Raw genomic sequence first — 25,030 nt, 5'->3', positions numbered from 1 at the left:
ACGCATATCGTCCAAACGCACCGAAAAAGGCAGGCATGGTAAAAGGTTCCGTATGACATTCGTGAAAATGAAAATGCATGTGTATGTCGTGACAACCCTACCAATGAAAACGGGTCCCAAGCTCGCAAGAAACAATTTTGTTTTGACACAACCACAATGCCACGTCTTACGAGAGATCAGAGGAACCAAGTCGTGGGACGATTGCAAGTTGTCCAGACTGCACGGAGGGTAGCCATTCATTTTAGTGTTCATGTTAGGACAGCAGGAGTGGTATTAAGTCACTAAGGGCATTCAAGACCTTCAGTAACATCACAACGTCACGAATGACAAGCTGTGCGCAACCATCTGCAGGATCGCTTTCCCAGAGCGACGGAAACAGCACGCCACACCATTTCTGACTCAAAACAGACCCATCAGTGCCGATACAGTGCGCCGACGTTTGCGCGGAAGAAACCTCTGCTGTCACAGATCATATCGTAGTGCTGTCCTCACCGCTCATCACCGCCAAAACCGACCACAATGGGCGACTCAGGATCGAGGTTATGGACAATGGAGAACTGTGCTGTTATGTCATGAAAGCCGATATTGTGTTTCTACAGTCGATGGCAGAGTGAGGGTATGGCGTGGGCGTGGTGAAATGTTTTCCAATGAGTGTATTGTTGAAAGAGACTCGTGGGGTGGTCCAACCATCATAGTGTGGAGTGCAATCGGTCTGAACAATTAGTTGACACCGTGGTGTTCCAGAATCTTGGTCCAGGATGGGGAAATGACATGACAGCTGCTCGCTATATTGATTAAATCATAAGACCCCGCGTTGTACCACATTTCGGACGTTACAGAAATCACATCTTCCAGCAAGACAACGGTCGTGCCCACACTGACAGAGCAACATTGGACTTCCTAAGACAACATGGCATCCAAACCCTACAATACCATGCCCTCAGTCCGAATTTAAGTCCAGTAGAACACCTTTGGGACGAGATTCAAAGAAGACTGAATGGCCTCCAACAAAGGCCGACAACTGCAGCTGGACTCGATCAGGCATTTCGCAGAGTATGGACCCAGGTGCGTATGACCTTCATCGACCGGCTAATTCATTCCATGTACAGACGATGCAATGATTTCATCGATGTCCATAGAGGCCACACACAATACTGACTTTGGGGTATCTTAATGGTACCAGTTTTTGGTGATTTGTTTGTGTGAACTCTAAATGTGATTCCCGAAAATGTGTTAACCGTAATTGTCAAGTTTTAACCCAGTCCTCCTATTTGATTGTTAATTAGAATGAATTAAAGTGTGTGCTTTAAGAAACCCTTATCAGTGCGACCTTTCCTTTGTGGTTCAGTATATATACTAGGCGCCATTAATAAAGGGTTAAAGTCAAAGGTTACAGAGGTACATATAGTATGTACAGGAAGCCACAGAGTTGTTTTTACAAACTATACATACTATATATACCTCTGTAACTATTGACTGTCATTCACCTGATGAAGGGGCAAGAATTAGAATAGAAACACCGTGTGTAAATAATAAAGAAGTTGCACATCCATATCAAGTGTGTTGTATTACCCTACCAACTTCTAAATGCCTATCAAACACCTCCCTTACGGTAGTATCAAATTTAGTATTGTCATTGGTAATGTTTGGGTTCAATAAGTTGAATTCCAAGGTGATGTGACAGGAGGGGCTACTATTATGTGATGTGACAGGAGGGGCTACTATTATGTGACAGTCTGTTCATCCCATTCCAAAATGTTTTACAATCCCTGTCGGTTTTGGCACCATTTATATCCTGCTTTATTTATGGTGGGAGTGGGAGACATGTGACTGTGTTGGGTGGAGTGGGAGACTTGTGACTGTGTTGAGTGGGGGTGAGAGACTTGTGACTGTATAGGGTGGGGTGGGAGACATGTGACTGTGTTGAGTGGGGTGTGAGACACATGTGACTGTGTGGGGGTGGGAGACATATGGTGAGGGTGTGGGAGACATGTGACTGTGTATGAGTGGGGATGAGAGACATGTGTCTGTATTGGGTGAGACATGTGACTGTGTATGGTGGGGATGGGAGACATGTGACTGTGTAGGGTTGGAGTGGGTTTGTGACTGTGTGTAGGGTGGGAGTGGGAGACATGTGACTGTGTAGGGTGGGGATGGGAGACATGTGACTGTGGGGATGGGGTGAGACTGTATTGGGTGAGACATGTGACTGTGTATGGTGGGGATGGGAGACATGTGACTGTGTAGGGTGGGAGTGGGAGAAAGATAGTACAAATGCATGATCACCGTCTCCCGAAAATTTCCTACAATATGCTTCTACATCTAGACACTAACGGCAAAGAAACTTGGGCTTCCCATATAAGGAACCTTCTTTGTTCTAAAGGTTTTGGTATCGTCTGGTTAAACCAAGGCGTAGGTAATGTCAATGTTTTCCTGAACCAGTTTAGAGATCGCTGTATATGTATTTTTCAACAAGAATGGCACTCGAGGTTAGAAGAAAGCTCCCGTTTTGATTGTTACAGACAGTTTAAGTCCCTTTTAGAACCAGAAATATATTTATCCCTCGTGACTACAAAGAATCTGAGACTGCTACTTGTAAAATTTAGATTGGGGCTATTAGATTTAAAAGTAAATGAAGGAAGAAGACTGTCCATTGATAGAAATTATAGATCATGTCCATTTTGTAAAAAAGGCATTGAAGACGAATGACATTTTCTTGTAGAATGTCCAGCCTATGATAAAATCCGTTCTGATTTTCTCTCAACTGTATTACAATCAGAAGTAATAATGCAGCATTTTACAAAATTGTTTCCTCATGCGATGTATCCATTTTAAAAAGATTATCACTGTATATCCATCATGCTATTATGTTAAGAAAACAATTGTTATCCTCCTAAATAAGAACTTTCTTTGTAACCGATGTATACGGGCCGGTGGCCTTACATACAAATAAACATATTTTGACTTTTTTGACTTTGACATGTGACTGTGTAGAATGGGGGTGAGAGACATGTGACTGTGTAGGGTGGGAGTGGGAGACATGTGACTGTGTTGGGTGGAGTGGGAGACATGTGACTGTGTAGGGTGGGGGTGGGAGACATGTGACTGTGTAGGGTGGGGTGGGAGACATATGACTGTGTAGGGTGGGAGTGGGAGACATGTGACTGTGTAGGGTGGGAGTGGGAGACATGTGACTGTGTAGAATGGGGCGTGAGAGACATGTGACTGTGTAGGGTGGGAGTGGGAGACATGTGACTGTGTAGGGTGGGAGTGGGAGACATGTGACTGTGTAGGGTGGGAGTGGGAGACATGTGACTGTGTAGGGTGGGGATGGGAGACATGTGTCTGTGTGTAGGGTGGGGGTGAGAGACATGTGACTGTGTATGGGGGGGAGGTGAGACATGTGACTGTGTAGGGTGGGGGTGGGAGACATGTGACTGTGTAGGGTGGGGATGGGAGACATGTGACTGTGTAGGGTGGGGATGGGAGACATGTGACTGTGTAGGGTGGGGATGGGAGACATGTGACTGTGTAGGGTGGGGATGGGAGAGACATGTGACTGTGTAGGGTGGGATTGGGAGACATGTGTCTGTGTAGGGTGGGAGTGGGAGACATGTGACTGTGTAGGGTGGGGAGTGGGAGACATGTGACTGTGTAGGGTGGGAGTGGGAGACATGTGACTGTGTAGGGTGGGAGTGGGAGACGTGACTGTGACTGTGTAGGGTAGGGGTGAGAGACATGTTACTGTGTAGGGTGGGAGTGGGAGACATGTGTCTGTGTAGGGTGGGGATGGGAGACATGTGACTGTGTAGGGTGGGAGTGGGAGACATGTGACTGTGTAGGGTTGGAGTGGGAGACATGTGACTGTGTAGGGTGGGAGTGGGAGACATGTGTCTGTGTAGGGTGGGGGAGGGAGACATGTGACTGTGTAGGGTGGGAGTGGGAGACACGTGACTTCGTAGGGTGGGAGTGGGAGACATGTGACTGTGTAGGGTGAGGGTAGAAGATGTGTTAGCTGTCTTAGGTGATCATTTTTCATCTATACATGTCTTTCTATCTTTAACGGTTATATCTACGGAAGTCAATTTATTCCATTTATCCTAACTACCCGGAAAAAAACATAAAGGCAAGAATTCATGACTGTCAATTTATGTATTTTGCTAAATAAATAAAGAAGTTGCCGTTATGTATATCACTTCTAAATGCCTTTCAAAGACTCCATTACAAAAGGAATCGAAAGTTTCTACTTGTTAAACATTATACCTTTTAAAACAATTATAATGATGATGATTTGTTAAAAACATATTTTAACGTAATATTTAGCAGCTGTTGTATATTTCTATTTAACAATCGCAAACAGGATATTGTTTTCATGAATAGGCAATTAAAATAATATTTTAATTCAGCTGTTATAAGTCCCAAAATAGATACACAAAAATAATCTGAAACTGAAGAATTCGAGGAGAATGCAAACATGATTTTATTCCTGGACATGCCGAATAGTGATTCGAGCCCCTCTGGAATGATTTCTCATTGGCTTGTGAACATCAGAACTAGCGTATAAGTTTGGGAGTGTGGGTTCGAAACCCGGATGGGACTCAATCCAACAAAAAACAGAATCTGTACTTTACTGAGAACGTGTAATCCCAAATATATCATGTGATACATTTGACTGACATTGCGCATTCATATTTCTGTGTAATTTCAACAGTAATAAACAATACTGAAACACTCGAAAATGGCTGCATTTAAAATACTTTAACCTGTTTTTAACGATACTGATAATGATGACGATTTCTGGAAAACATGTGCTAACGTAATTATTACCACCTGTTCACCTTATATTTCCAAATGAATATTTTTAAAGAATTGCAATGGAATTGTTTTCCTGAAAAGGCCATGAAAATAACTTTTTCAGCTGTAATAAGTTCTAAAATAAAGACACAAGCTTGACTTTAAAATACATCTGAAACAAAAAATTCGCGGAGAGCCCTGTCATGATTTAGTGTACAGGATGTCTCCCAGTTGTCTGAACTTACAATAGTCCAAGAGATAAGGTCCATTTATTTACCCCGAGAGGTCCAAAATGTTTGAACATTGGTTCCTGTCTGAATTTTAAAAATATGTAAGTCTTACAGTCAAAACTTGTCCATTTTTTGCTAGAGGGCGCTGAAGTCATGACTCGGCATTTTTTTCATCCAATACCCCACTACTGGAAATGTTGATTTCTTTTACATGAAATACAAAGAAAGGGTGACATATTATATATCATATGAAAGCCAACACATTTGGCTTTATCAAATTCATAATATTAAGTACATCTTTGTACTCACTACTGTGTCAGTTCATGTATACAGAAAAGAAAAAAAATACATAAAAAATGGTAAACCCCACATCTTTCGTTTTTCACTACATATACAAATAAAACACTGAAGAGTATGTTTTTCTCATATTGGATTGACAAATATACAGCCACTCATTTGAAAAAAGAATTATAACTATCTATCAATTTTTAATGGATCTACACCATGTTTTGTGAGGTAGGTGTCAAATTTGAATTCGAAAAGGGAGATAACTCTTGTCTATTTCATTCTGAGATCCCACTGATTTTTTCCCTTAACACATAGCTGGGGCAAACGTTTCATTCAATTGTACTTCTACTACTTCTACTACTTAAAGTAATAGTTGGCAAACAACATTTAACACTAATAAAGATGTTACACAAGTGATTGCAACCAGTTAGAATGATATTTACATAGTTGCTTCATGTCAGCCATGCTTCACGTGAGCACACATGTAATGTTGTATAGTCATGGTCACTTGTCTCATGGAAAGCATTACCTACTAGTAAGAGGATTCATCACTGCTCGAATCACTATCAGATCCAAAATCTGAGAAGTCTGAATCATCATCTTCGCCAACAGTTGATGTGGTAATACAGGAATCCATTTGGAATGATGTAGGCATTTGATTTCCGGTGAACCGACATGACACCAGATATTCGCCATTGACCAACATCCCACCATGTTTCTCGGGGCTGGATGAAACAGGATTGGAGATGTTAGCATTTCTCCAAATTGCTGATACATAATTCACTCTGGATAGTCTTCTCAAAAGGACATCTTTGGAAGGAGGAAAAGCACTTGGATCAAACCCTTTTATCTTGTCAAGTGAGCAGTTTTGGGGGGGATATTTATCTTTGAAGACACTGTACCGAGCTTCTTCACATCAGGGATAGCATCTTTCTCATACATTGTACAGACAATGTGTTCAAATCTAAAAAAACAGTTTCTTCTGTAACAACAAGTAACCTAGCCTGGTTCCCGGAGTCTGCTGCGCAGGCGCTTCACACTGAACATTCGTGACCAACTAGTGTTATTCCGGGACAAGTCTTCTTGGAGTTTACGGAAAGGGGCGAGTGGTGACGAATGCACAATGAATTATACATTCGTCACCACCCGCCCCTTTCCGTAAACTCCAAGAGGACTTGTCCCGGAAAACATGATAATAAGTCATAAATGGCGTCAATGATGTTGCTTCTGCAATTTGTGCTGGAAGGTTTAAATCACTTTACATTTGTTTGGAGAACTTCAGTTATAATGCGATATAGATTATAAGCTCATTAATATTTCTCCGCGATCACATGCTATATTCCCGTTCATAAACAAATAAACATCATAATGGACAGGAATAAACCCAAGCTATCTTAACTGGTACAACATCATAATCTGGGAATTTTTCTTTTCTCTTGGATTTTCGTTTGTTTGTTGTTTAACGCCGCACTCAACAATATTCCAGCTACATGGCGGCGATCTGTATATAATCAAGTCTGGACCAGACAATCCAGTGATGAACATCATGAACCTCGACCAAGTCAGCTAGCCTTAGAGGCCTGTTACGACAAGCATGGGTTACTGAAGACCAAGTCTAACCTGGACCTTCACGTGCATTTCTCTTGGTTGAACATGAATACGAAATTCATTCAGGTTTATTTATGGACGTATTCATTAACACAATAATATGTAGCTGAGGTTATTTGGGTTGGGACTACCGTCCGGTTCAAGCTAGTGCCACGTATATTTAACGTGCACACGCGTGTATGTGCGTGATTGTGTGTTATGTGCGTTGACTACTTACGGTATTGTAGTGCTTGCAACCAACGATACCGTGAAACAAATGAATGGGTCGCGGTAAAATAGTGACAACCCACATATCATGGTTTTTCCAGATAATTATGTTTAGTGGTTTCCAAGGTCCAGTATTACTATGTGAGCATGAGTTATCTCCCCTAACTTGGCAAGGTACAGAGTTGCATCATGCCTATATTTAGGATAAGGCACATGCATGTGGTGCCCTTTTGGCAAGACCATGACAAGCCACAAAATCATGGCAGGTCACATACCTGTCAACTCTCACGCATTTGGCGTGAGTCTCACGCTTTATTGACAAATATCACGCTCTCACGCCTCCAAATAATAATCTCACGCATATCTGGTAGCCAAAAATAATTTCAAAATTAATACGCATTTTCGTTCGTTTTTGCGTAAAGTTGAACATTGAAAGAACGCCTGAATGAACGAAGTACTAAAACGATGTTTATGCGAATGATTCGGTTTATTATTATTTATTAGCATGCATCTTTTAGTGTCAAAATAATGCCACCAGAAGGCTCCAAATGCTCCTGAAAATCACTAAACTTCATTTTCGGGGGCGGGGGGCTTCGCCACCCAGAGACCCCACCACCACCACCACCAGGGCGTCGCCCTCGACATGACCCCGGCTGGACCCCGGCTTACTTTTTCAGTCTCACTCCAAACCATCTTTAGGGGTTATCTGATGAAGATGTTTTGAGAGAATTCTCCGACCAGAGCGAAGATGATGACTGAACCCATGTTCCCAACAATGAAGAAACTTCTCAGGGATCTGATTCTGACATTACTTGACATTTAAGTGTTAAAAAATATTACTTTTTCGCTCTTTTATTATTTCGTGTGGGTTATCATGTACTTGCCAAACTGATCATTTCATGAATTTGATATTCCACTATCCACCCAATTTGGAAAGCCTTTCATATAAAGTCTTCTATTATGACTAAAAAGATGATATGCACTTAGAAACACATGACTTAAAGTTTGTATGCTCTGGATAGCACCAAAGCTGAGATACACAACAAAAGATGGGTTATCACATTTTTGGTACAAATACAATTCGACATTTTGAGGGATGTCATTTTAAACCCACATCCATCTGTGAAGTGATCTCAGTCTTTTTGATTATTTTATTTTTCTTTTTGATTACAAAACTAACTAACCCGCAATAAACATGTAGCAAGCACTTTGTAGGATATTTGATCTCACGCATCGAGTGTGGCATGTGCACTTTGTGCACAATGAACGTTTTCACTTTTTGCATGCTTCTAGACACCTGGTGTTGAAAATTGGAGATTGGTTGATTATTCTCTAGCCTCTGAATGTTGAGGAAACATGTTAATTTTAACCTAACTTGCGTCTATACGCCGTGGCCGTGGCTATGAGACTGGAATGGCCCAAAATGTCGTGGCCAGACATTTTGATGTCCATCGAAACACGATCTCATCTCTATGGAACGTTTTCAACATAATGGGAACATGGGAGGAACGGTGTGAAATAACGTCAGCAAGACAACCACATTCGCCTGACCCATCTAAGGAATCGATTCCAGACTGCCAGTTTGACTGCTCGGACCATTCCTGCCGTACGTCCAATCAGTTCCTATCCGGAACCAACTGAGGAAGCACAACACTCTGCCCCGACAGCCTGCAATACGTCCAGTTTTTCTCAAACGTCACCGACAGACACGTCTTGCCCGGTGCAGAGAGCATCTACGGTACAGCAGACAAGATTGAGATGGTGTTTTGTTCACTAACGAGTCGAGATTTCATCTGGGCAGCTCAGAGGTCAGTGCAAGGGTGTACAGACGGCGAGGTGAATGGTATGCTGACTCGTGCGTTGTTCAACGTCGGCAGTTTGGTTGCGAAAGCGTTATGGTATGGGAAGACATCACATCTCATGCTCGGACACAATTTGACTGACTGACTGACTGACTGAGTTTAGTTTTACGCCGCTTTTAGCAATATTCCATCAACATCACGGCGGGGGACACCAGAAATGGGCTTCACACATTGTACCCATATGGGGATTCGAACCCGGGTCTTCGGCGTGACGAGCGAACGCTTTAACCACTAGGCTACCCCACCGCCCCCACAATTTGACATTGTCAATGGCAATCTGACAGGTCTGCGATACAGGGATTAGATCATTAGGCCCCCTAATGTGCTGCCGTTCATTCAAGGACAGAAATGTAACTTCACGCTTCAGCAAAATAATGCCCGTCCACACATGTCGCTCGTGTTCTGACATATTTCCTGAGACAGCAGAACATTCCGCTACTTCTCTGGCCAGCTGTTTCTCCGGACCTGTCCCCTATCGAGGAATGAAATGGAGCGACGTTTACGTCAAGCCCAGAATCAGCCATTAATGTAAGGTGAATTGGCACAAGCGTTGGTTCAGACATGGAACATTCCCCAAGCTTTCTTCAATCGCTTAGTGTCGTCTGCCAGCCTGCATCAACGCCAATGGTAGACACCCACGATACCGAATTTGTGAACTAACTTTTGTTTGACACCACATCTCTTCAAGGGCGTGTCATTATGCCTAGTGCCAAATCATACAGATTTCGGTCTTATCCTGTCATCAGTTAAACAGTAATTAAGGAAAACACCACAAATCATGTTATTATCCTTGTGCATTAAAAACATCAAATAATGCACAGTTACTTACTTCCACTAGTATATATATATATATAAACATACATATATATTTTCCTTTAGAATGACAGAGTCGTCCATTTCCTTATTAGTGTAAATCTGATGTGGGTTAACACAAATACAAATATCGATCTTTGAGCAAGAGTATGACAAACTCGTTTTGGCATGAAAGTGGTAACCAACATAAAATGTTTACAGTAGGTATCTTCAAGCACATAAAAACACATTTTCCTGTAAACAAACCAAACTGTGTCTTTTTGGCTTGCTGCCAGAAATATAAATGATTACAAAATAGTTTCATTTTATTTCAAAAGTAACACAAATATATTTTCATGAATGACCAAACTTTCAAAAGCGATTATCTCGAAAGTAGCTATAGGTTTGTGTGGTTTATCACTATCTTCTCTCGACCCATTCAAATATACCCAATATAGCCCATGAAAGTCTAGAATATGTGGTAAGCCTAGATTTCTACAGCTTGAAGAAAGTCTCTGGGCTCTGGGGTCCGTTTTTATCAAATTTTATGAATATTTAGGAACTGTTTTTTTTTCTTCTTTATGTTCATTTCAGTGACATTATCTACGTAACTTGGATACCCACTAGTGTTGGGAATTGGTTAAAATCTCATAATTGATGATTTGTTCATTACCACCGATCAATCATCGAATTAATTGGCTAGCATCATTTATGAAATTTGTTAATGCACAAAAAAAATAAGGAAAAAAACATGTAGTTATTTTTGGGTGTTTTGGCTAAATTTCACATCTTTAAAGGATGACTAGTATGTTAGGAACATAAATTTCTTGGTGTGTTAAAGATAAATTAATCATGACTTGGAACGAGCTTGTAATGCTTATGAAATGTAACAGACAAAACCAACCATGTGAACAATATTGTTGATGAAAACAAGTGTTCCTGAATTGTTTGTGTTCTCTTATGAAAAAACATGATCGATTGCTTGGTCGTTTAGTCACTGCGACCAATCTTCGATTATTTCAATTAATCGGACCACCACTGATACCCACCCAGATACCGTGCACTGGCTGCTAGTCTACCAGTCCTTTTCTTAACCCTTTAATGCCGAACTACAGGGAGGGAAACAACAACTAGACTAGAACTACGAACCTTACGGCCTCACGCTCCATCCGCTAATTCAGAGAATAGTCTTGGTCGATGAAGTGTGAGTGAGTGGCTTTACTTTACACCGCTTTCAGCATTATTTCAGCAATATTACGACGCGGTCGCCAGAAATGGGCTTCACACATCGTAACCATGTGGGGAATCGAACCCGGGTGACGAGCAAACGCTTTAACCACTAGGCTTACCCTTCATGTATGTGGAAACAGAACCGTATTCCATATAGATATAAGGGAGACAACTCGTCAAGTACTGGCAACCCCATTCGTCACCACTCGTCCCTTTCCGAACTGTTCGGCTTGTCCTGGAATAACGCGAGTGTGTCACGAATGTGGTAACCTAAGGGCCCGAAAAGGCTTTTCAAAGCCCTAAATGTTTTGATGTTAAGTAAAGTTAAAAGAAATTGATTTCAGTCAGGGGCGTATCTGAGCCAATTATTATATGTAGGCAAAACATTAAGAATGCAATTATTATACGTACATATTCATGCTTTCAGCATGTTGAAATAAATTCACCTGTAACATTTTTCTTTCAAATTTATCATTTCCTTTTTTTAACATTGTATTTTACAATATTATGTGTAGGCAATTGCCTCTTTGCCTATATGGCAGCTACGCCCCTGTCAGTTGATACCGCATGTCACACTGAACTTTAAATGCATCAGTGTCATTTTATGTCAAGTGGTAAGTAGCAGACTCTGAGTGCGACGCACCCATATGTCGGTGTGAGAAAAGTATTAATTCCAAGTAATACTTTCGTTCGTGTGCTTTTGTGCTTCTTCGTCAACAGTCCTCACAAGCCGTGATAGGTTAGGGTCGGGGACGTTGTTTTATTGTGACGTCACTATATCGGTTGCCCTGTGCTGTTTGATAAGGCTCGTGATAAAACAGGCACGGCCTTTTACGACCCGCGTCATGTGACAACAGATTGTCCAAGGTCAGTCGGGCTGGATACTGTGTTTCCGTGTATTGGATATGACAGATTGCCATGACGATGGGTCTCAAACAGGAAAAGGTTGGTCATATTATTGTAGTGTATACTGCTGGACAGATTCTCGCTGTTCTTTTCTTGTCCAATACTGACGAAGGAATGATGTTTTTAACAGAAAAAAAAATTCAATCGTGTATTTAGGGTAAGTGCTGAACTCTTTTGCAACATGTGATTTTGTAACATGTGAATATGCACTTACTACAACCAGGGAGAATAGAAGACGATTAGATTGCATTGGCGGATCCAGAGGGGGGTTCAGGGGGTCCGAACCCACCCACGGCGGATCCAGAGGGGGGTTCAGGGGTTCGAACCCACCCACCCCCTTTTGAAAATGACACAAGACCACATTGAATATTTATTTTTTTTGCGTTGGCGGAGCCAATAGGGGGTTCGAAACCCCTGACACCCCCCCACCCCACCCCCAATTCCTGGATCCGCCCATGGATTGTAAATTATCCCCACTACAACCAATAGGCTCTTCGCGAAATTCGTCACAGACAAAGATTATTTTATACAAAAATGTAAAAAAAAAAATATATTTATTTGCAAAACAAATCCAAATGGAACAGAGAACATTTCATTTCTTGAGCTGAGGCAATCTAGACTTGAGTAGGACTCGTATTTAATTTATTCTCTTGGTCTGGGAGTCAGACAACCTCTCTGCATTCACACAGCGACGCTTGTGCTGCTCGGTTAGGCCTATTGTATATAAGTCTATGTCTGCATGTGTCTGTCAGTATAGCAGTATCGATTTATGTGGATGGGTCTTAGCTTACACTACAGATTCAGTGATTTGGCTATCAACGTTAGGTTGTTTGGGGTAAGGTCCGGTAAAATGGGGTCGCGTTCAAGACCATTGCACCGCATTGTGTCTGTGTGCGTGTGCGTGCGTGTGTGTGCGTGTGCTTGTCATGGCTAATGCAGGTTTAATAATACTGTCCACTGAGATACCATGCCCCAGTTAAAAATGATAACCGATGAAGGGGCGGTTGGGTAGCCTCCTGGTTAAAGCTTTCGCTCGTCACGCCGAAGACCCGGGTTCGATTCCCCCAATTGATACAATGTGTGAAGCCGATATCCGGTTTCCCCCGCTGTGAAATTGCTGGAATATTGCTAAAAGCGGCGTATAACTAAACTCACTCATTACGATTACATCAGCTCACCAACCCATGGTCTATGTCCGTACTGCTGAGCTCAAGGCATAGTGACAACAAGTACTAGTAAACAATGTTCCCTACTTACGTTCCAAGCTATGCTAATACCGTATCTGAATCCGTGGAATGTCCCGAAATGGTAAATGTCTGAGTGATTGGGTGGTCAGGCTCGGTGACATGGTTGACACATTTCATCGGATTGTCTGGTTCATACCCGCCATATACCTGGAATATTGCTGAGTTCGGCGTAAAACTAAACTCACTCAGTCACTCTGGTCCGTACGCGTTTACTTCCAGACCGCCGCCATATTGCTGGAATATTGCTGGGTTCGCTGTTAAACAAACAAACAAACCGAAGGCTCGGGTTCGATTTCGCACATTGGTACAATTTCTGGTGTCTCTCGTCATGATATTGCTGGGGGCGGTGGGGTAGCCTAGTGGTTAAAGCGTTGGCTCGTCACGCCGAAGACCCGGGTTCGAATCCCCACATGGGTACAATGTGTGAAGCCCATTTCTGGTGTCCCCCGCCGTGATGTTGCTGGAATATAGCTAAAAGCGGCGTAAACCATAACTCACTCACTCAGAAGTTATCATGTCGCTCAAACAACGTATAATACGTAGTTAAACTCAAACAAAATACAATACAAAAACGCCCACCCCATCAATTCGGTTCACTTTCCACATCCAGCTGACTCACCTTGAGATAACTGAAAGCACACCCATTCATTCAATGCGGCTTTAAACCCAAATCACTCACTCACTTGGCGCCGAATTATTCGAAAGTAAGAATAGGTCCACATGGAGACAGTAGGCCCGATAGCGTCGCTGAAAGGAGCGCAGCTTCGACGCATGCCTTTCTGTAAACACGTATTTCTTGCATTGGGCAGCGCACGTAAAACCCGGGCCAAACTGCAATCCGACACGCACGTAACACAATAAACAATGTTCATGCACGAAGTTCCTGAGCATCTGTAGTTCTGATTCTCGAAGAGATTTTGCTGGACTGGTTCTCGAGTAATTTCAAAAGATGTATGTGTAATACGTGAGTGAGTTTTACGCCGCTTTTAGCAATGTCACGGCGGGGGACACCAGAATTAGGCTTCACACATTGTACCCACGTGGGGAATCGAACCTGGGTCTTCGGTGTGACGAGCAACCGCTTTAACCACTTGGCTACCCCACCGCCCCTTTTATGGAATTCCATCTAATATCTAATTGCAAATTATTGAAGTTAAAACATAGCTTTCAGTTTAATATTGTATTCTGTCTCGATTAATTATTGTTTGAACCCGAAGCACTTTGCAAACATGGTTATTGAATGACAATACCTTTCATATAAAACTAGTATATGTTTAGGGACTTTAGTATTTGATTAAGTGCTCATTTAAACATTTGTTTGAATTTGACCGTTCTTCAACATTTGGCTTTCGGTGATTTTTGTGATTATTTTAATGTTGCATAAAGATGTATGGCAAAGTAACCATCAATACTCCTTAGCCAAGCTTGTGTGCAAGTTTACCAGCTGTATACGAGCAAGCGAATGATTGAAGCGAACATAAAATATATATAAACCATTGTTGACTTATTGCCTACATGAACTCACTGTGATTTTGCAATGAGAGAGACACGTGCACACGTTCGAGCGCGCACGCACGCACACGCACACACACACACACTGGATGCTCAAACTCAACTGTCTTTCCCTTCACTAACAGTCATTCAGGAACTGTAAATGCCGTGTTGGCATGTTTACAGATCGGGTGTTCAGACTTGATCGCAGTAACAGGTCATCGTAACCCGATGTGATCATTGCTGCTAGCTTAATATTAATCACTGGTTTGTCTGGTCCACACTCGATTATCTGCCGGATATTGTCTTACATTCCGGTTCCTGTACATCTTTGATAGTCGTAGGAAAACCTTATCCCGATGGTTCTCATGCTGTCAACCACAGGTTTGTTTAGCCCAAATGCGACCGTCTAAAGATTTTCTAACATCGCTAGAAGCTTAATAATACTCCAAACTGTGAAGAAAACAAATTCTTATTATAGGTAGTGCATTTTGCATGCATTCTGATATGTAACACTCATCATTTTGGTGTAACCCACATAGGCGGATCCAGAGGGGGGTGCAGGGGTGCGCGCACCCCCCACCCCACCCCCTGTGCCCTGAAAGTTTATTAAATGACCATTGAAACTCGGTTGAAAATGAAGTGTGCACCCCTCCTTTTCTCAAAAGTGTGTAGTGCTAAAAGGCTTTGAAACCTGGTCGGAGAGAACTGCGTCACACTGAAAATCCGAGTTCGATTCCCCACATGGGTGCAATGTGTGAAGCCCATTTCTGGTGTCCCCTTTCGTGATATTGGTGAAATAATGCTAAATGCGGCGTGAAACCATACTCACTCACTAATTCACACAGAGAGAACTAGGTTTCAAACCAAGCCATGCGTGTCTAAGGAACACAACTCTGCTAAGGAGTATTGTCTAAGGAACACAACTCTGCTAAGGAGTATTGTCTAAGGAACTCAACCCTGCTAAGGAGTATTGTCTAAGGAACACAACTCTGCTAAGGAGTATTGTCTAAGGAACACAACTCTGCTAAGGAGTATTGTCTAAGGAACACAACCCTGCTAAGGAGTATTGTCTAAGGAACACAACCCTGCTAAGGAGTATTGTCTAAGGAACACAACTCTGCTAAGTAGTATTGTCTAAGGAACACAACCCTGCTAAGGAGTATTGTCTAAGGAACACAACTCTGCTAAGGAGTATTGTCGGAACACAACCCTGCTAAGGAGTATTGTCTAAGGAACACAACCCTGCTAAGGAGTATTGTCTAAGGAACACAACCCCTGCTAAGGAGTATTGTCTAAGGAACACAACCCTGCTAAGTAGTATTGTCTAAGGAACACAACCCTGCTAAGGAGTATTGTCTAAGGAACACAACTCTGCTAAGGAGTATTGTCTAAGGAACACAACTCTGCTAAGGAGTATTGTCTAAGGAACACAACCCTGCTAAGGAGTATTGTCTAAGGAACACAACTCTGCTAAGGAGTATTGTCTAAGGAACACAACTCTGCTAAGGAGTATTGTCTAAGGAACACAACTCTGCTAAGGAGTATTGTCTAAGGAACACAACTCTGCTAAGGAGTATTGTCTAAGGAACACAACTCTGCTAAGGAGTATTGTCTAAGGAACACAACCCTGCTAAGGAGTATTGTCTAAGGAACACAACCCTGCTAAGGAGTATTGTCTAAGGAACACAACCCTGCTAAGGAGTATTGTCTAAGGAACACAACCCTGCTAAGGAGTATTGTCTAAGGAACACAACTCTGCTAAGGAGTATTGTCTAAGGAACACAACTCTGCTAAGGAGTATTGTCTAAGGAACACAACTCTGCTAAGGAGTATTGTCTAAGGAACACAACTCTGCATCGCGAATGGCAGTGCCTTAGACTACTTTGCCATTTCTTCAAATATGTCTTGTCATCTTATCCGAAATGCGTACATCGATGCTCATGCTGTTCATCACTGGGTTGTCTGGTCAAGACTCGATTATTTACAGACCACCACCACATAAATAGAGGAACGCCTAGAATATTGCCGAGTGCGGCGTTAAACTAAACTCACTCTACAATAACCTACGATTGTTTGACTCGAAATTACACCTTGTATCCATGACCTTTTTGTAACATACAATTTCTTTCAAACAACATTTTAAAAGCATTATTTTCCCCCAGCATTTTCTCAGGTTATTCAGAATATGAATAGGTCTGCCCTTTACATAATAACCACAGTTTATACATTTCTTTGTTATTTCTATAGTAGACTATTTCAGATCCAAATAGACCCAGCAGTGAATGTGCATTAGCCCACGGGGGAAGTATAGCTCATTTCCACCGGACAAAGTGTGGGTATACTGGTTGATACGGTTGGCTGAACACGTATGACACATGGATAAATATAGATTACCTCGTCACGCATCCTGTATATTCTTAGATGTGTCACCCCGATATATATACTCCAACAAAGACTCCATTAAAAACACACTTCAACACCGCTATGTGTGTCAGATGACTTGCACTCTTTTTCCCTGTTATATCAGGACGTCCTATTTATCAAATAAATGTTTTCGTGATCCGAACTTCATTACTTTTTTATTTGTTTGAGTCGCATTCTAGACGTTGGTGGTATAGAGATGACAAAACTTTATGGATGAAGTATAAAAAGCATGAAAACGGTATAAGAATCTATACCGAAACGTTTCCATTGAAAAAATAAAGAAGTTGATTATCCATAAAGTTTTGTCATCTCTTCATTATTATTTATCAATTCGAAATAATGAATTGTATCAAATAAATCGTGCCATTCATATTTCTTGTGAAGGTAATTATGTTTTGCAATGGTTTATTTTCTAAATTTGTACAGAAGGGAAATAGATATATTTCTAAGATATAAATCCAACGGTACTTTTATCTAGTCCAAAGAAAATGAAAAGAAATATTTTATTTGTGTCGTTTATTTATTATTTCTTTTATAGTTTAGATCAGCGATTAGAAAATAATTAAAACCGGTTCAAGAATATATTTATTTTCCTCTGAAGCTTTCCTTGTTCTCACTAGGACGGAAATAAGTGCAATCTTATTAGGATTCTGTGTCAAGAAACAATATCCGTCGTGTTGACTAAAATTTCTCACAGTTACATTCACACTGAGTCAGGGGGCTACACCGCTCTAATTTGGAACTTCCACATAGAGGAAATCAAGCTCTGTGCAAATCCACAGTGTATTTGTGCTACTATCCTAACAACGTATTACAGAAGAGGACTCTGTAAAGAGACTGCTGTTGAAATACACTTTTTGTGAGGAGGCATGTGTTATGTGGGTTCGTCTTTACAATAATACCTCTACATTTGACAAGCCAAGCATCGAACGGCAACGGAAGCCTTAGTTTAGTTGGCAGTTAGTTTAGTTTAGTTCAGCTCTAAACTGTGATTTTTTTTCAGTCAACCACCTGGTGTTACCGCGTCTTTGTTACTCGGTCTGTATGGACCCAACACAAGGTTGTTGAAATGGAATTAGAATATTTGTTCCTTGAAAACTTCAGCGATATCTCACATGTCGCTTTTAATTGCGTAATAACGTATTTGAGTTTTGGATAATTACATGCAGCTTCAGAAGGATACTATACATTACATAATTACATTTTGCCAGTGGTCATTATTATTTCAATGATATATAGTAAATGACCGCGAATAGCTCCAAAATTGTTGGCAATATTCACACACTCACTATGATAAATGCTAAAACGAAAACAACACAATGTTGAAATATATTATTCCTGATATAATAATGGTTTCTGGTACAATTTATTCCAGACACTGCATCAAAAGTACTCGTTTTATATTATTGCGTATTTATTATATTCTTAAGGATGAAATACAGTAAATATTGGAGATAATACTGTATTTTCACTGAGTATAATAACATGTTATTTCACTGAGTTGAATATCACTTTTGCCTGAAACTACAACTGGGTTGCGTAATAAAATGCAGACTTACTCGATGTCTCGATTATTTATAAACGATGATCAAAATATAATAAATAGAATATTTTGTTAATGTCAAATAATATTTCATTTAGTGATATCTGACAAAGTTGATATGTTATCTGACAACATTAACAAAATATCCTCTATATCTTAACTGAATCAACGATAAAATGAGCAAAAACGCGTACAGCTGACAGTTATTTCCGGCTGTGTTTACCAGAACATTCACACGTAGTCCTAATCCTTTCCTACAAAATCAATACCAAAGTAGACCGGAAATACATTTTAATATCGCGACTAGTAATATCTCTTTTTAATATTCCCCGTTGGTTCAAATAAATTCGGTGAATAGATACAGTGTTATATTTAATAATGCGCATAATACTCGGGTAATCTTATGCAATATGTAACATTTGATGTTTCCGCCTCTCAACTAACGGTTGAGAAAATGCATGTGTACCTATAAGCGAGGTTTGCCTGTATATACGAGGGGCGATTCAAACGTTCTCAGCCGAGATGTGAGGGACTACTTTGATAGACTGCTGTGATGAGTTGATTGCTGGTTATATTGACATGATCCCCAACGGCGTCGTCACTGTCAACGATGCTGGAGTGCCTGGATCCCTTTGGCGTAGAAGTATTCCTTCGCAAGCCCGCATGTATGTCTGAGACGCCGCTTTCAGGCACTTGGGTGAGGGCGTTTATTTTACGCCGCTTTTGGTAGCATTCCAGCAACATCGCGACAGGGAATGGTCTTCACATGTTGTGCCTGTATCCAGACTCGAACCGAAGCCTCGGAGGGAACGCTATAACCACTGGGCTACTGCACAGACCCTTCATGTAAGTGAGTGAGTGAGTTTAGTTTTAACGCCGCACTCAGCAATATCCCAGCTATATGGCGGCGGTCTGTAAATAATCGAGTCTGGACCAGACAATCCAGTGATCAACAGCATGAGCATCGATCTGCGCAATTGGGAACCGATGACATGTGTCAACCAAGTCAGCGAAACTGACCACCCGATCCCGTTAGTCGCCTCTTACGACAAGCATAGTCGCCTTTTATGGCAAGCACATGAGTTGCTGAAGACCTATTCTACCCGGATCTTTACGGGTAGACCCTTCATGTAGGTGGTGACAGGGCGGTAGATGATAAAACAGTTTTGACCTTGAAGTTAAACTGTAACAGGAAAATACTTGAAATTCACTGAATCTGATTAAAGGGACTGTTTCCCCGTGATGAGGATATACAACATGACCCTCCTGTTAAGATCATCACTGCGACGAACGCAGCGTCAGTTGGCTGCTAAGAACTACGGATTAATTACCGGATTCAAAATCAACACTTGTCTTTATCCAGCTATTTGTGTAAGTCGACATATATTAAGTATTTATATTGTCTGTTTTATTTACGTATTGATAATGTTGAATGTGAAAGTGTTTCTGTCGTAGTGGAGTACTACACTTCATAATATGTGAAGGCGACTTCTTGTAACTGATATTCTCTGTTAACAAACCTCCTCGTCTATTAGTTTAAGTTGTTTTTGTTTATTTAATGTCACATTCAGCAATATTCTAGCTACGCGACGGCGATCAGTAAATAATCGAATCTGTAGCAGACAATCCAGTGATTAACATCCCAAGCATCGGTCTACACTGTTTGGATTCAATTACATGCTTCAACCAAGTCAACAAACCCATCCGACAGATATCGTTTGTCTCTAACGACAAGAATGGGTTGTTGATGACTCTACGTCCAAGGTTTGAACCCGTGAAGGTCCGGGTTAGAATATTGATCTTCAGTAACCCATGCTTGTCGTAAGAGGAGACTAACGGGATCGGGTGGACAGGGTCGCTGACTTGGTTGACACCTGTCATCGTATCCCAATTGCGCAGATCAATGCTCCTGCTGTTGATCACTGGATTGTCTGGTCAAGACTCGATTATTTACAGACCGCCGCCCTATAGCTGGAATATTGCTGAGTGATATGTTTAACTAAACTCACTCACTCACTCACTCCAAGGTTTGAGGGTGTGAGTGAGTATGGTTTTGCGCCGCTTTTAGCGAAGGACAACAGAAATGGACTTCACACATTGCACCCATCTGGTGAATGGAACCCGGGTCTTCAAGCAAACACATTAACCAATAGCTACCCTAACGTATTAGGTATTTTAGTATAGGGTATTAGATGCAAGTGATTAACCGGTGATGATATAAGAATACGTCTTAGCACAGAATGGTCGGCCCTTTAACACTTACTTGTGCGTGGTGTGGTTGTGATGATGAGGATAGGTTTCACGTGACACGCAGAGGTGTATCTAGTTGTATGATATATATTTATTCAGTATTTCGGCCTTATAGCTTAGAACACATGCCACGTGGTGAACAATACAGCAATATTTCTATTTACATTTCAACAGAAATACATTTTTAAGAAAAATGACGAGTGCTCGTAAATTATCCTCATTATTTGTATTTAACATATGACACAACAGTTTCACTGAATATATTAGATAGGCTTGGGAGATATTTTAATCTCAGGTCATGATACTTTTTACAAATAAACAGGACGTGGAACTCGTCCTCTATAACGTTAAGATCACATTGCAAACAGAGTGATTTATATACATGTTTACTTTTGTTTCTACGTAGGTGATTAATATTAAAATCATGAAGAGATATTCTAAATTTACATAAGGTTCTTAGCAAAGGCCTATCCGAGGGACATCCACACTTTGTGATACCAAACGTGGATAAAACCTGTGTAAAATAGCAAATTTCTTAGATTTGACACCCGGTTTTGCTCTCCAGCATCATCTAATTTTTTTAGCATTATATAGCATTGGTATGGATATCCAAAAACATATAATATGAAGTATTTTAATCCAGTATTATATAACCCTTATCTGTGTTGAAACAAACATCATGTGGCGCCCTGTTTCGCCAAGTATAGCCTTATTGGATGCGAATTTGCCAACCTGTAAGAAACGTTTTAGATACTGTGTGTGAACGTTTCTATAACTTCAAAGTATCTTGTCCCCCCATATTTCAGACCCATACAGTAAAATTGGTGAAACTTTGCTATCAAATATTTTACAAGCCGCTAGAAAGGATATGCAACTATTTTTTCGAAATAATGTGAACAGAGGCATTATTATATTGCACGTGAAGCTTGAGCTGCTAGCGTTTGGCATGCTTTTGCCCAATTTAACGTTGATGAAAATAGAATACCTAGATACTTATAATATGGTATAATTTTTAGATTTATGTTGTTTAAAAACAAGCTTTCACGTTTAGCAACAATGCCTCCATTTCTGAATACAATAACATTGGCTTTATCTTAATTGATTTGAAATCCCCATCTTTCACAGAAAGATTGGATCACATTTAATTGCTTTTGTAACCCAAAAACAGTATAAGAGAACATTGTAACATTATCGGCAAACAAAAGTAGCATTATATTATAAATATTTTGTGTAACAAATATACCGTGATCACATTTATCATACATTTCAGTCACAAGCTCCTTTATGAAAAAGGTGAAAAGTATAGGACTAAGAACACATCCTTGTCGAACTTCTGCTGATGTGGTAAAGTTACTCGTTCTTTTTTAGTTTGGTCTCACACATGATTTAACTGAAGAATACATATTCTGAAGTATATTTAACATTTTCTCATGACAACCCTTTAGTGCCAATTTAAATAGTAACTTGTTTCTGTCTACATAGTCAAAGGCCTTCTTAAAGTCAATAAATACACAGTAAAACCGACCACGTTGTTTGCACAACTTGTAGATTGAATATATTGTCGGTGGTAGAGTAACTAGATCTAAAGCCAGCTTGGGCTTCGGATATTAAGTCGTTCAGTTCTATCCAAGCCCTCAAACGTTTTTCTAAGACTGTTGTAAATATTTTTCCCATAACGTTCAATATAGAAATCCCTCGGTAATTATTAGGGTCTGACTTATCTCCTGACTTATGGAGTGTAACAATCATACCTATATTCCAAGCTGTAGGGAAGTTTCCAGATTCAAATATCTTATTAAATAAAACATGAACATAATATATGAGCACGTCACTGGAACACTTCAGGTAGTCCATCTTCTCCTGGAGCTTTTCCGCTCTTTAGGTAATTTATAGCACCATCTATTTCTGCAATCGTAATTTCCCTGAAAGAAGCTCTTCAGTTTCAGGAAAATCTGAACAGGTGTCACTTGTATGAGGATTAATAAAGTCTTTCGGGTTCGAATCCAGTTTCACCCCGATTTTATCATTGCTCGTATGTTTCGAGTGGTAATCTTCTAAGACTTTCTTCACTTAGGGCTTTCCTCCATTAAGCCGACACGTCATGATATAACTGGAATACTGTTGTCAGCAGAGTTATTCACTCACTCACTCACTAGCTGTGAAGTACCTGGGATATTGAGTCGTTTTGTTCAACATTCATAAGATGTGTTTCACGTACCAAATCACACCAAGTTTTGTAGATTGACTGCCTTTCCTCATCGCGGCTCTCAGTTGCTTCGTTGCTTTGTATTAATGTCCTTGTTGCCAATGTTGGTCACTCGTTCATAAGATGCAAAACCAAAATTCAGAAACTAAAGTGACTTTTCGGCAGACAAAGCAAATGTACCACAATGACCAATAGTTATTACAACAGTTTCAACAGACGTTCGTCTACGCTGCGATTATGAATGACCGTCGTTAGGGAAGTAGCATTCCAGTCACTTCCTGTATTTTGCGCGAGATGGAAAGGCTGGATATACGATGACAACATGTTGATTCAATGGTGAACAAAATGATCGCAAACGGAGAGTGGATTTACTTGCTGATGAACTGACGACAGCCTGTTAACATGGCTGAGGCAAGACAGGGGTCGGACACGCTCCCTGAAAGGGGAAAAGTACAACAAGGTGAGATAGAAACCTCAACGGGCACCTGCCCTGGCCAAGGGGGTCTTTGTTTGTGTGTAGGCTGTCAGTGTCAACTGTAGTCCTTGGGGATTTAATAAAATCTTGAAATGTCAGTTCGTGTTAACGTTGTGTCATGAAATTTATCATGACCTTTTGGTGTAATGGTGAGTCGCCTGTGAACCGTATCACGGTAATCTGTTGTGTAAGCGGAGCAGGTGAACTGTGGATTTGCATCAGTGATTTTGGCAGTGGTCGCAGTAGTATCCGAACAACTGTCACATAGGTCATTCTCCTGTACATTTTTATACACCAGACAATGCTTTGTGACAGTTTAATACACAAGAATTTCAATTATATCAACCATGGACACATGTGCAATTAGTATTTGTGAGAAAGAACGTGGTTTTCAGGCTGTTATCATGTGATTATGTAATGACACTGGCACGTTCAGTTTTACAGTTATGTTTGTCAGCCACGTGTTAAATATGATCGGTATTATGGCACTTTAGGGCGTGATACCAGCAGGGACATTGTCTTCATGTCTAATGTAAAGTCAGTGATATCTGAAGTTTTTCATACCATGGGAAGAAAATCTCTTCTATTATTTCTTTGTGTTACATTATTACTCCTTTATGACAGGAAATAGTTCAAACATTTGGATAGATTCTGTAATTGTCAAGGGAATCAATATTGGATATAATATAACCAATGTAAACAAAAGTGCATAGTTTTACATTCTGTTCCAAATGTTTTGGTCTACTTGCCTGAAATGGTGCCTTGACATAATTGCCAGTGCTTTTCACTGTTCAGTGATAATAATATGGTCTTTGAAGGGCATTTAGAAGTGATACACTTAAAGGGAAGAATTCTTGCCGATAATAATAGGGACTATTTTTTATCAATATTTGCCACTGTTTCATGAAACTCAGGCTTCCTAGTGGCATTAGTTGAGTTGCAGGAAACTAACAAAAATTGTTCATATTTTTCACGCCAAGAAAGAACCAAGATTATTAATGGTCATCCAACTGTCCACAACAACACAAGCGCTCTATGAACAGCACACCCATGCAAATCGTATGTAATGGAAGATAGCTACAGTGCCATTATGTTATCATGCTAATCAATAGGCCAATTAGCAGGACTGGCGCTGTGTTGAAAGTTAATAAGATCAATTACAGTAAGTGGGGTTGGGGATTGTCATCTGATACCCACCAATTCACAAGTAGAGTTTATTACACAACTTGATTCTCCTGCTAGCTGGTTCCTGCTCATGAAGTGTTCATATATAAGCAGTCTGTGTTTTTCCCTTGCTCAGCAGTATTTATAGCCATTATATGGCAGTGTCCGCTTCATTACAAAATACAACAGCAGGTGAATGTCTCAGTGCTGGGAAATCTCTTCCTTATGTCTGCATCCTGGTGGTACTCTTCGCCCCACTGAAAATATAGGTTTCCGTTTTTCCCAGCCGATTCAAATCTTGAGTCACTGC

The 25,030-nt window shown here is 40.7% G+C and overlaps 1 protein-coding gene across 5 annotated transcripts in view; it reads left to right on the top strand.

The window, feature by feature from the left end:
* Nucleotides 1-11,879: 11,879 nt before the first annotated feature.
* Nucleotides 11,880-25,030, top strand: part of LOC124280353 (trichohyalin-like) — an 82,118-nt gene continuing 68,967 nt past the window's right edge. For 4 of the 5 annotated variants that reach the window (XR_006899661.1, XM_046716259.1, XM_046716261.1 and 1 more), the window contains exon 1: nucleotides 23,371-23,541. Coding sequence is in view for 4 of the 5 variants with exons in the window: in XM_046716259.1 (XP_046572215.1) it covers nucleotides 23,484-23,541 (58 nt within the window). In the remaining variant the exon portion in view is untranslated. Of the gene's footprint in view, nucleotides 11,957-23,370; nucleotides 23,542-25,030 lie in introns of those variants that run through there. The other variant, XM_046716260.1, reaches the window with a different exon arrangement.

The sequence above is a fragment of the Haliotis rubra genome, unplaced genomic scaffold, assembly GCF_003918875.1.
Source record: "Haliotis rubra isolate DU_JTF1 unplaced genomic scaffold, ASM391887v1 Scf265, whole genome shotgun sequence".
Taxonomy (NCBI): Eukaryota; Metazoa; Mollusca; class Gastropoda; order Lepetellida; family Haliotidae; genus Haliotis; species Haliotis rubra.
Note: the sequence above shows the minus strand (reverse complement) of the source record. Positions and strands in the feature narration are given on the sequence as shown.